This window comes from Sinohyriopsis cumingii, chromosome 14, assembly GCF_028554795.1.
Source record: "Sinohyriopsis cumingii isolate HCF-2022 chromosome 14, ASM2855479v2, whole genome shotgun sequence".
Taxonomy (NCBI): Eukaryota; Metazoa; Mollusca; class Bivalvia; order Unionida; family Unionidae; genus Sinohyriopsis; species Sinohyriopsis cumingii.
The window spans coordinates 36641100-36653367 of record NC_142974.1 but is presented as its reverse complement, the minus strand read 5'-3'; the positions used below and the strand labels follow the sequence as shown (position 1 = coordinate 36653367).

Sequence of the window (12268 nt, the reverse complement as noted above, 5' to 3'; positions counted from 1 at the left end):
TTTTAATGGGCCTTCTATATGACTAATTGAAATACAGCTTAACTGAATTCATTTTTAATGGGCCTTCTATATGACTAATTGAAATACAGCTTAACTGAATTCATTTTTAATGGGCCTTCTATATGACTAATTGAAATACAGCTTAACTGAATTCATTTTTAATGGGTCTTCTATATGACTAATTGAAATACAGCTTAACTGAATTCATTTTTTAATGGGCCTTCTATATGTCTAATTGAAATATTAGCTTAACTGAATTCATTTTTTAATGGGTCTTCTAAATGACTAATTAAAATATTAGCTTTACTGAATTCATTTTTTAATTGGTCTTCAATATGACTGATTGAAATATTGATTTCTTTTGCACAGAGGGCAATGTTGACAGATATAAGGTCATCAGATTTTCATGGTGGCCCCTTCAGTTCTAAAATGACCAATTGACTTTCTTAATTTTGCATTCCTTCATATAGGAAAGTGGTGATTGTCCCATCACAAGGTGCTATTGCTTTTCTAAACCATGGAGATCCCTCTTAATTACATGATTGTATTGACACCACAAGATTCATTTATAGTTGTGCTTGACCCAGTTCACTGTCAGCATTTGTCTGAAGATTGAGAAAAAAGATTCCATTCTTTGACATATACAAGGGCAAAATGGTACTATTCATTCTCGCTTATAAAGCAAGCAGCATACACCTTCAACACACAATGTACCAGCAGATCAAGCTATGTGTTCTTTGTTCTCCTGATTACTCAAGACAAATTGCATAGACCTAGATCTGTGGGTGCATTATGGCAATGCATATCTGGATCTGCATGGTTTGCTATTTAGACTTGTAAGCAAGTACATAAGGTAAGATTTAATAAAAGTATTTTATGTTGAGGAACAAAATACAAAGATAACACACTGGGGTCTGGTATGGGTCTACCACTCTTTGTATTGCTCACTACATTGGTAATTTCAATCAAATGGCATAAACTCTGAGCATCAGGAGCATTACGTGATGGGAGGTCAGGATCTTACGTGTAGATACACATTACGTACAAATAAACACAAAGCCTCTAAATGCCAGAGAACAGAACAATCACTTCATCTGTGGCAGTGTTAGCATCACACCAGTTTAAATTTTCTGTTTACTTCTATAATATCATAATCTTTTTTAGGCAAGCATTCTCCTCGAAAACCCATTAGACAGAGAAGTTTGGACAGAAAAGACAAGAAAAATGAAAGAAGTAAGTTAAATTCTTTCATATTATACAGTACATACCTAAAAGCTAAAAAACCATAACATAACAAGGAATTGGATCCATTTTGGTACGATTTCATTTCCTCATATTACCAGGTAATTCCATGAAGATAAAAGTAATTAAAAATGGTTCAGCTCTTATGGCATTACAGTTTCTTGTTCACTTTTTGTACATACATTAAAATAAATAATTACCATTTCAACCTTCTTTTGGATTGATGGAGGTTCAGATGTTGTACCAATGCAAGTTTCAAAATTATCATAGTGCCAGTTTTTGTCTTTTAGGGTATTGAGGCAGTAAAATTATATGGGCTAGGGTTGGTGGGAAATGGGGCATTAAAATTCTATGGGCATGGGTTTGTGGGTATTGGGGGCAATAAAATTCTCCTGGCTAAAAAGAGCTACAGGATAGGGTTGGTAGGAATTGGGGGGCAATAAAAAGATCTACAGGATAGGGTTTTTTGGGAATTGGGGGCAATAAAAAGAGCTACAGGATAGGGTTGGTGGGTATTGGGGGTATTACAAGATCTACAGGATAGGGGTGGTGGGTATTGGGGGTAATACAAGATCTACAGACTATGATTGGAGGTATTGGGGATAATAAAAAAATCTGCAGGCTATGGTTGGTGACATTTAATTTGTCTGTTAGTACACATTGAGACATATTCCAATTTTTTCAGGCAGCAAAATAATTAAGATTGTTAGTGCTTTTCTGGCAGGGAGACATGCTGTTTCTTGGAACCATTACCTGGTTCTAAACATACTTTCACCTGGTATGTTAAAGTTTTAATAACATGGAGGAAAGGAGGTTGTGCACTCCCATGTTCATGATGGACTCAAAATTTAAGGTGAAGTGACTTCTTCCTCCAGTCAAAAGAGTGCATAGTGATAGATGAATATTGGAGAAGTGAGTTACATATCAGAATTTAGGATGTTTGAAACAAGTGCAGCCGCAGTTGATGTTTCACTGACTATGGAACGTAAGTGGTATTAAAACACATAAAATGACCGTCTTACATGGCTAAAATGGTACTTGTTGGTCAGTATCATCATAGAGTGACCTCAGCATATGATGTTTTCAGATCTTCACATCCAGATAGTTTCCTTCAGATTTTGTTGTGTAATGTCAATAATTACAATTAGCCTTAGAACTTAATGGTATATGCAGATACAGTGCTTATGTTTTTAAAGGGATGTAAAAGGTAGGAATTTCATTCACTCACTGACTATGCAGAGATGGACATAGAAATATTTGGTAGGACATTTGTAACACAGATGATGATACAGTACACAAGAAGTAAAAATAAATTATTTCAGAGTCTGTTTCGACTATTTGACACCGTTATGAACCACTTTTATAAAGGTGGGTAAGGGCTAGATGTGTGTGTGCATGTGTGGGAGGTAGTTGTCGGCAACAGGTTGTGGCAAGATGAAGTCAACTTCACTTTTTCCAGATGTTTTAAAGCAGATTACAAGGGTGGCTGTTTTCATTGAAACTGCCTTGCAGTTTGGATCAAGACTAGCATGGTATTTTCACCATTTGTTTCAGGATGAAAAACTACAAGTTATTACTGTTTATCCAAGAAATCATTTCTTCCGTTATCATGAACCATTCTGGGTAAAGAGTTCACATAGTTCCTGTACATGTCATTCATTTTTCTGAATTTGTTATTAACATTTTAAAAGTCTTTGAATTTACTAGTGATACGTGTAGTTGAAATTATAATTTTAATATACACAGACTATTTTTGTTTGAATTTGTGTGTGTAATTAATGTCAGATTCAAGTAAAATCTTATATTTTGGAGTCCCATGGTTAGATGAACTTTGCAGTCCAGGTGGGACTGTGTAAATATGCATTCCAGTTGGGACTATGTAAATATATAAACAATGCTTGTAAATATTACAACATAGCTTGCATTGAGATTCAGGTCAACAGTATATGCAGAGTATACATTGATTTATTGCCATATGGCAGATTTTTGTAATGATTCATTGGTGTTTAATTGTACATAACTCACAAAATATTATGTCAATTTGAGGCACAGTAAAGCATCCTGCATGGAGCCACACTACTGTGTCTGACTCAGTATGGTCCTGGCAACATATGGACCAGCACCCAACAGGTCATGAGTCAGTCATGCTGACTAGTCTTTCCAATGGTCCTGCTTTTTCCATTTTTCCTACCTTTTCTACTTTTTCAACACTTTTATGATGGTTTCTGTTTTTTTTTCTTCCTATTTTAGTGAAAAGGTCTGAGCATCTGTACTGTTTAAAACTCATTGTTAGCTTACCACAAAAGGGTGCTGTAAGGACCAATTGACCATTGAGCCAGAACAGCTCATTGCATAATCCTGGAGAAAGATGGATCTGGATGATTTGTTGATGCCAATAGGTAGTAATGATCTATTGTTTCCAGTAGGGGAGCCATGGTAGCTTAGTGGGTAGAACACTGAAGTCATAATTCAAGAGTTGTGAGTTCGATACCCACCTAGGTCAGCTTGAGAAAAAGCACTCAGCTCCTATTTTGACAGTATGATATAGGCAGTAACATGTTAAAATTGCTGTTACAACTAGAAACAAAAAAAAATGTGATTCATTGATCACAACTGGTAGTGATAATTTGTTGACCACATCATGCAGGGACAGTTTGTTGATCAAAGTTGGAAGTGATGATTTATTGATAACATTACATATTGATATATTGGTAACATTTTGTAGTGATATATGTAGTGATTTGTCAATCATGGCAGGTAGTGACAATTTGTTGATCACAGTGGGTAATGCTGATTTATTGATCACAGTAAGTAATGATTTGTTGATCACAATAAGTAATGATTGTTGATCACATTAAGTAATGATGATTTGTTGATCACATTAAGTAACGATGATTTGTTGATCACATTAAGTAACGATGATTTGTTGATCACATTAAGTAATGATGATTTGTTGATCACATTAAGTAATAATGATTTGTTGATCACATTAAGTAATAATGATTTGTTGATCACAGTGGGTAATGATGATATATTGATCACATTAAGTAACAATGATTTGTTGATCACAATGGGTAGTGATGATTTATTGATCACATTAAGTAACAATGATTTGTTGATCACAATAGGTAGTGACAGTTTGTTGATCACAGTGGGTAGTGGCAAGTTGTTGGTCACAGTGGGTAATGATGATTTGTTGATCACATTAAGTAACAATGATTTGTTGATCACAATGGGTAGTGACAGTTTGTTGATCACAGTGGGTAATGATGATTTATTGATATATTAATGATGTATTGTTGATCACATTGGGTCATGGCAAGTTGTTGGTCACAGTGGATAATGATTTATTGATCACATTAAGTAATGATTTATTGATCACATTAAGTAACGATGATTTGTTGATCACAATGGGTAGTGATGATTTATTGATCACATTAAGTAATGATGATTTGTTGATCACAGTGGGTAGTGACAGTTTGTTGATCACAATGGGTAGTGATGATTTATTGATCACATTAAGTAATGATGATTTGTTGATCACAATGGGTAGTGACAGTTTGTTGATCACAATGGGTAATGATGATTTATTGATCACATTAAGTAACAATGATTTGTTGATCACAATGGGTAGTGACTGTTGATCACAGTGGGTAATGATGATTTATTGATATATTAATGATGTATTGTTAATCACAGTGGGTAGTGGCAAGTTGTTGATCACAGTGGGTAATGATGATTTATTGATATATTAATGATGTATTGTTAATCACAGTGGGTAGTGGCAAGTTGTTGATCACAGTGGGTAGTGATGATTTATTGATATATTAATGATGTATTGTTAATCACAGTGGGTAATGATGATTTATTGATCACATTAAGTAATGATTTATTGATAACAGTGGGTCATAATGATTTACTGATCACAAAATAATGACTTGTTGATTGCAATAGGTATTTTGATCTTCAGTTATTTACAAGGATGCTTATTTATATCAGATTATTGAAGAAGTGTGATCATACATATTCTGTTTGACAATTACCGTATATACTTGCTTAAAAGTGCATATTAGAATAAACAACATAGGCCTGCTATGCAGGTGCTTTATGTGCTGGCATATCTGGATCTGGGTTGTTGGTTCTGGGACCTGACTTGTACAGAAAGTGTATATGGTAGGTACCATGTGCCATTATAATGTTGTTAATGAAAACTATTAAGAAGTTGACCACCTTGTAAGTGAGGTCACTTTATATTGAGGTATTTTATACATCATATTACTACCATATATACTCACTTATAAGTGAAGTCAAACTTGGAACAACATAGATCCTGATCTGCCATAGAATAACGCACCTGCAGATAAGGGTCTATGTTGTTTGTTCTACTGATTAATCCTAACATCTGTACAAACGCAGATGTGCAGGAGCATTATATCATAACAGAGCTGGGTCTGTGCAGTTGCAAGCCTATATGGTATTCAATAATGAAAAGAGATTAATGACTACTATATAATGAAAAGAGATTACTAACTACTATACATGCCTCTTATATATATGTATATATATATATATATTGGACTGTCTTTACTGAGGTACTTTATTGTGAGGGAATGATATACTTGGAAAAATCCATTGACATTAAAATTGGTCTTCATTGTCAACAAATATGATATTCTGTTGTCTGATTATTTCCACTGTTTTATCACTGTTTCCACTGTTTTATCACTATTTCCACTGTTTTATCACTAAGCCATTCCTTTGAGATTGGAGTGGCTTTTACATTTTGTGTTCCATTGATGTTCTGGGCTCTTGTGAGGTTATGGACATACTCTTCATTTGAGTAGGCCAGAGTGTTTGATGAGTAGGCCAGAGTGTTTGATGAGTAGGTCAGAGTGTTTGATACTTTTTAAACTTTTTTTGCCAATCCCTTACACTTTTACTTGTATACAGAATTTGACAAACTCTAGACTGTTAGTATCAGAAAGAATGTTGCAGTGAATACATGTATCTCTTTGCTGTTTTGGAATCAGGACTATTAGAATGATTACTGCACAGAACACTTCATCCTGTCCCTTGGGGTCAGTCTATTGCTGCAGGTATATGTTATGGTTTTTTAATACTGAACAAGTAGCAAACAAAATGGAAAAAATGGAGATTTCAAGTGAGCGTCTTTTTTGTTGTCACAACTGATATGGTTCTTTGTTAAACTTAGGAACTTGCAAAAATAGCTTGCTCACACATAATGAATAAAGAATTTACCATAAAACCTCTATCAAGGTTACCTTTTGGAGTGGCTTAAGCTGGATTTTCATACAGAGGTGGCTGTTATATGGCAGTTAATTGTATGTGAAATAATTTGAATCTTCGAAAATATAGCTGTCCTGTAAAGGTGGCAGTCATTTTAAGTGTCTCTAGGTGACCACTGGATTAGATTTTGATGTATTTCTTGTCAAGTTCACTTTTTTAGCAAAACATGTTGGTGAATGGTTTATCACATTATAGTGTTGTCTTAAAAAGTAATTATTTTAATAATGTGATACATCTATATGTACACACACACACACACACACTGAAATTGGTAATGGAATTAGTCACCTAAATTTATATTCAAGCTGACCAAACCTTTTTTCAGGAAAAGAAAAACAACTTAACACAAACAGAACAAAGACCTAATACAATAGCCAATAGAAAATATGAGCTGTGGATATTTTTGATTAATGGGGAATCTGTTTCTGATAAACAATGAGATAAAAAAAATTTGTGTATATACTCAATGTCTGTTTTGTGTTTATGTCAGGAAAGATGTATCAAAAATATTCCAAGATGGAGCAATGCACATAAATTATACAGTGCTTATTCCCTTATAAACCGAGTCTTCTGCGAAGTGTGCTGGCAGATTTTGGTCTGTGTAGTTTGCTAGCTTGGAGGAATCAATAGAACAAATAACTTAGACCCATAGACCCTTATTAGCGGTGGAAATAGCAATGAATGATCATGGTACATGTATATGTTGTTTGCAGTTGGACTCGACTTATAAGAGTAGAAATGGTAGTTTGACCTAATATCAGGCTTAAGACAAAGGAAGGAAATCATGCGTAGCACCAAAACAACACCATATAATACCATACTGAAGTTATGCATAGAGAAGAGTGAAAAAATGTCTGCAATGATATTGTTGAATTAGGATACTCAAAAGAGAACAATAATAGTAATAATAATAATAATAATAATAATAATAATGATTCATTAAAAGAAGTTATTAAGTTTTACACGGGTAAAAAATTGTCGCTAATTTTTGTATGCCGGTCATAAACTGATGACTAACATAAATATTGATGATATTGTAATATAATACAATACAACTCACCAATTAAGACCAATGACTGAATTTGGCTGTTCAAATTTTATAAATTGTAGATGGGCTCATTACGTATTGTTTTGTTGTTATGCTTAATGACTGAGAAGAAACATATTTATTATTAGATGCTTTGTGTTCTTGTGGGGGTTTGAGTACAGATGTTTTACAGTATAGACTACACATGTTATGATTATTTCTGTACATAATTTCCCCACTGGGAGCCCCTTGTACAACAAGCCTGTGAGTCATTACTGAGGTACATGAGAGTGGACTGATATATTGCTGTTAAGCTGACAGTGTTCATTGAGCAAGTGCCGCTACAATGTCAGCAAGGTGCATAGTGGATTTTCATATATGATATTTCTCCTTTGTTCACCTGATGGCATTATATAGGATATAATTATTTAATAAATGAATTTTTCAGCATTAGTTAAGTAGTTCTTAGGCAGGAGTTTGGCTTTAAAATTGATACAAATACTTTTGGCAAGTTGTGAAATTCCTCAAACCCAAGTCTAGGTCATCTATGCAAATGAAATAAATCACCATGTTTCTGCATTCTCTTGTGAAAAAAAACAAAAGCATTTGGAACAAATCTCCTGCCCATCTCTGCTAAATTAGTGGGTGGGTGTGTGAATGTTAATTGGAGCTTAAATGTAATATATTGCTAGAGTCTTCTGAGTCTCAGAGAATTTTAAGCTGCTGGATTTAACTCTTGTATTCCTTGCTTGCCACTTAGGTAAGGAAACATATAAATCGTAATCGCTTGTTCATTTGTCCAACTTTCCGACCATTTTTTTTGTTTGGGTCGTCTGTATGTATTCAGTTAATAATCTAAGAATTCCTGTTCAGTACTGAAGGGAGATGAAAGGGTTATGGTAGTTTAGGCAAATGAATGAGTGGATACCTTAAGAGACTTATGGTTTTCTGCTAGGTTTTAGTTGGCATCTCTTCAGTTTGGTTTTGTGGGGTTTAATGCCATTTTTTCAGCTTATTATAGACTTCACATAGCAGGCAAGTATTTTACTGGAGGAAGAATTGCTTTGTTATATGCAACTTGTTATACTTAAAATTCTAGAGCTGTAATAAAAATAAATTGTAAATAGAGTATTTAAGTTCTGACACTGAAGCTCTTATTGTTGACATCGTAAGATTATATGTTTGTTTTAAAAACTTCGCCAGATTAAAAAATTGCAAAACAACATGGAAATAATTTCACAGATTCAGAATCAATGAATCTCCAGAACCAAGATAGCTGTACATATTTATTAGCATATCAGGTTAATTAGAACCAATTTATAAAAAAAAGTGACCACTTAATTAGAGATATTTGTGGATATTAATGAAATTATTATAAACATTAATTTTTGTTAGTGTATGAAACAACTAATTATCATGTATCCTTTTATACAAGAAAAGCATGACAGATGCAATTGAATGTTTCACACTTTACCTATGACACACGACAGATGGCAATAAATGTTTCACACATTATCTGGGACAAGAAGGACATGCAGTCCATTGGAATTTAAAGAAAACATGACTAACAGCTGATTCTACATAAGCCTAATTTGGTGATTGATCCTTTATTTATATGAGGGTAAAATTAAATGTATGTTATCATTTTTGAGCATTAGTAAAGTGATGTGGCCAGTAGCACACCTGCCAATTTACCATGATTTGCGAACTTTAGTCATGAAATTTGCATGGATCATGTCATTAATGCTCAGATAGTAAATTTCTGTCCCCAGATGGTTTAAAGACACTATGGGCCTGCTCAGAAAGGTAACGGTATTTTTGTAGAGTCCTAAAAGAGCGAATTTTCCAACAAGACTAATAATAGCACAAAAACAAATGTATGGACTGTACCCGTGTAAACATGATATAATGAAGGGTCCCATAGTGGGAGAGTTTGTGTTTTATGATACATATAAGTTATTTAGTGTCAAGGCAGTCAGAGTAATGGGCCTTGACCAAATATTCTCCACAGTAGCTGACCCAGATCGATACAATGGTAGGATTTTTAACCCGAGCCATTTTTGTATGTCAACTGCTGAGCCAGTACGGCTCCATAGTGAAGGAGCGCTGTGTGTATCCATATGTTTATAAGTATCCCCAAAATGACATACAAAACAAAGATCATGACAGTAGAGGGTAAAGTTCTTAATACACTCATCTAAACATCCAACTGGAACATGATCACATAATGAGTTTCCAGCACGGAAAGGTGGCCTCCATTAGTTGCCTCTTACGGCTGCAGGCTGGTGTGTGCATCAGACCTATTTTACATCACTAAAACAGTGGCCTCCATTAGTTGCCTCTTGTGGCCTGCAGGCTGGTGTGTGCATCAGACCTATTTTACATCACTAAAACAGTGGCCTCCATTAGTTGCCTCTTATGGCCTGCAGGCTGGTGTGTGCATCAGACCTATTTTACATCACTAAAACAGTGGCCTCCATTAGTTGCCTCTTATGGCCTGCAGGCTGGTGTGTGCATCAGACCTATTTTACATCACTAAAACAATGGCCTCCATTAGTTGCCTCTTATGGCCTGCAGGCTGGTGTGTGCATCAGACCTATTTTACATCACTAAAACAGTGGCCTCCATTAGTTGCCTCTTATGGCCTGCAGGCTGGTAGTGCATCAGACCTATTTTACATAACTAAAACCTACTGCTGTCGGATGATTCACTGGCAGATCAGCTATTACACTGAATGTAACGTGCATCAAAACGAATGACTAAAACTCTGTCAGCTTAAACTTTGCTTAATGATTGTGCACTCAGTGCACACTTTGCTTAATGATAATGCACTTTGTTAGTGTAAGCTATGCTTAATGATGGTGCACTCAGTGTAAGCTATTTTTAATGATTGTGCACTGTCAGTGTGCACTTTTCTTGATGATTGAACATTCTGTCAATGTAAATTATACTTATTGATGGTGCAACTGTGCTAAATGATGGTACACTCTGTCAGTGCAAACTGTTACTTAATTATGGTGCACATTGCCATTGTAAACTGTACTTGACGATGATGTGCTCTGTTAGTGTAAACTTTATTTAATGTTTGTTCTATGCCATCTGGTTAAGTTCTGGATTTATTGTGAGTATTTGAATTGATAGTACTTGAAAACTGAGAGACATCTGACTCAGATTCATCCATATAATCAAATGTGTCTTGAAATCTTGGTCACTGAACACCTGGCAATTTGTGTCATTTTCATATGAAATACGAGTATGAAGCACATTTTGGGTGCTGCTTCTAAATACATTCAAATAAAACAAGTGATTTCCATTTGGCCTAATTTCCTAGTTGTATTAGAAACGTTTGTCAATAACTATTTTACTTTTTTTTGCTTATTGGACCCATCTGTTTTGTGTCCTGGCCACTTTTTACTTGAAATCTCCAACTTCTCTTATTTTTGCAAAGGTTTTCCTGTCTGTGTGTGGTTCAGACCAGTCTGCCTTAGAACTCGGGCCAAAAAGTCTAAACTCCAGACAAAATCTAATTCCAACAACTGGCAAATTTTTGGTGTAAAAAAATCAGGTTTCAAAACTTAAGTTTTTCCTGCTGTATTTTGTAAAGTCCAGATTATTTGGTATCCTTGTAGAGCTACGTTTGTCTGCTTTTCTGCAATACCACCCATTTTGGTGTGTCCTTGACGCTACAGAGCTTGTAAGTAGGGTAATACCTCCTGACGCACAGACATGGTGCCAGGGGTTAATGAGGTCATGATTAAGATCTGGATCAAGGCTTGGTCTGGTACGTTAGGTTTGTTTTTCAGAGTGCTCATGAAATACTGTAGCAGATGTTTAAATAGGCATACACTTCCAAACTAGGGAGTAAAATTCTTAATCAGATCTGTTGACGCATTGTACGAGGGCAGGTCTGGGTCAAGGTTGTATTTAGTTCTGTACTTTGTATCTTTACTTGAGTTTGCAAGGTATTACACAGTTTTTTTATGTGAAGAACATTCACTCTGTACTCCAAATAGTACACTAATTAATATTTATGTCGTTAAAGTGAAGACTTGGTCATAATATATCATATGAGCACCACATGAAGAGTCTCTTCTACAATGCATGTTTGCAGGATTCAGCTAATTTCTAGAAATGCCATAAAATCAACTGAATGGGTGCAAATCATGCATTTTTTAAAAATCATTTCGTATTTATTTTTTTATAATGAATCCTGTATTTAAAGAATAGCACCACAACTCTCATGTTTTTAAATGGTGGTGCAAATCTCCCTTTATAAATGTTAAGTTTTTGAAAAGAATACGATTACATATCTCTCTCTCTTTCTTATTATAACATGTTTTATTCATTATAACATGATTACAACTCACAAATTATTATAATGTGCATCATTTATTGTAACATGGTACAAGTATTAACACCATGACCAAAACAACAAAAATACCTGAAAGTTATGAGTTGAAAGAAAACAGCATGAAGTTAAGTGTGATGTCTTTCTTTCATTTTTTGAACATGGTTATTTGACAAAGTATTGTTTGGTACATGATACTGTTTTCTCACTATAATGTGATTTTGTACATAACACAGTAGGTTATTATGTACCCAAGCTACTACAATATAATTATGGCAAACTTTATAGTTAATTTACTTGTACATATGAATGCATGAAAAGAAACCTACACTTGCATAGATTTT

General features: G+C 34.6%; 1 protein-coding gene across 6 annotated transcripts in view; it reads left to right on the top strand.

The window, feature by feature from the left end:
• The window catches only part of LOC149783585 (MYND-type zinc finger-containing chromatin reader ZMYND8-like), a 148562-nt gene that overhangs the window by 72864 nt on the left and 63430 nt on the right, over window positions 1-12268 (top strand). For all 6 annotated transcript variants that reach the window (XM_089931842.1, XM_089931845.1, XM_089931844.1 and 3 more), the window contains one exon: window positions 1165-1233. In XM_089931842.1, coding sequence (XP_089787968.1) covers window positions 1165-1233 — 69 coding nt within the window. The remainder of the gene's footprint in view (window positions 1-1164; window positions 1234-12268) is intronic.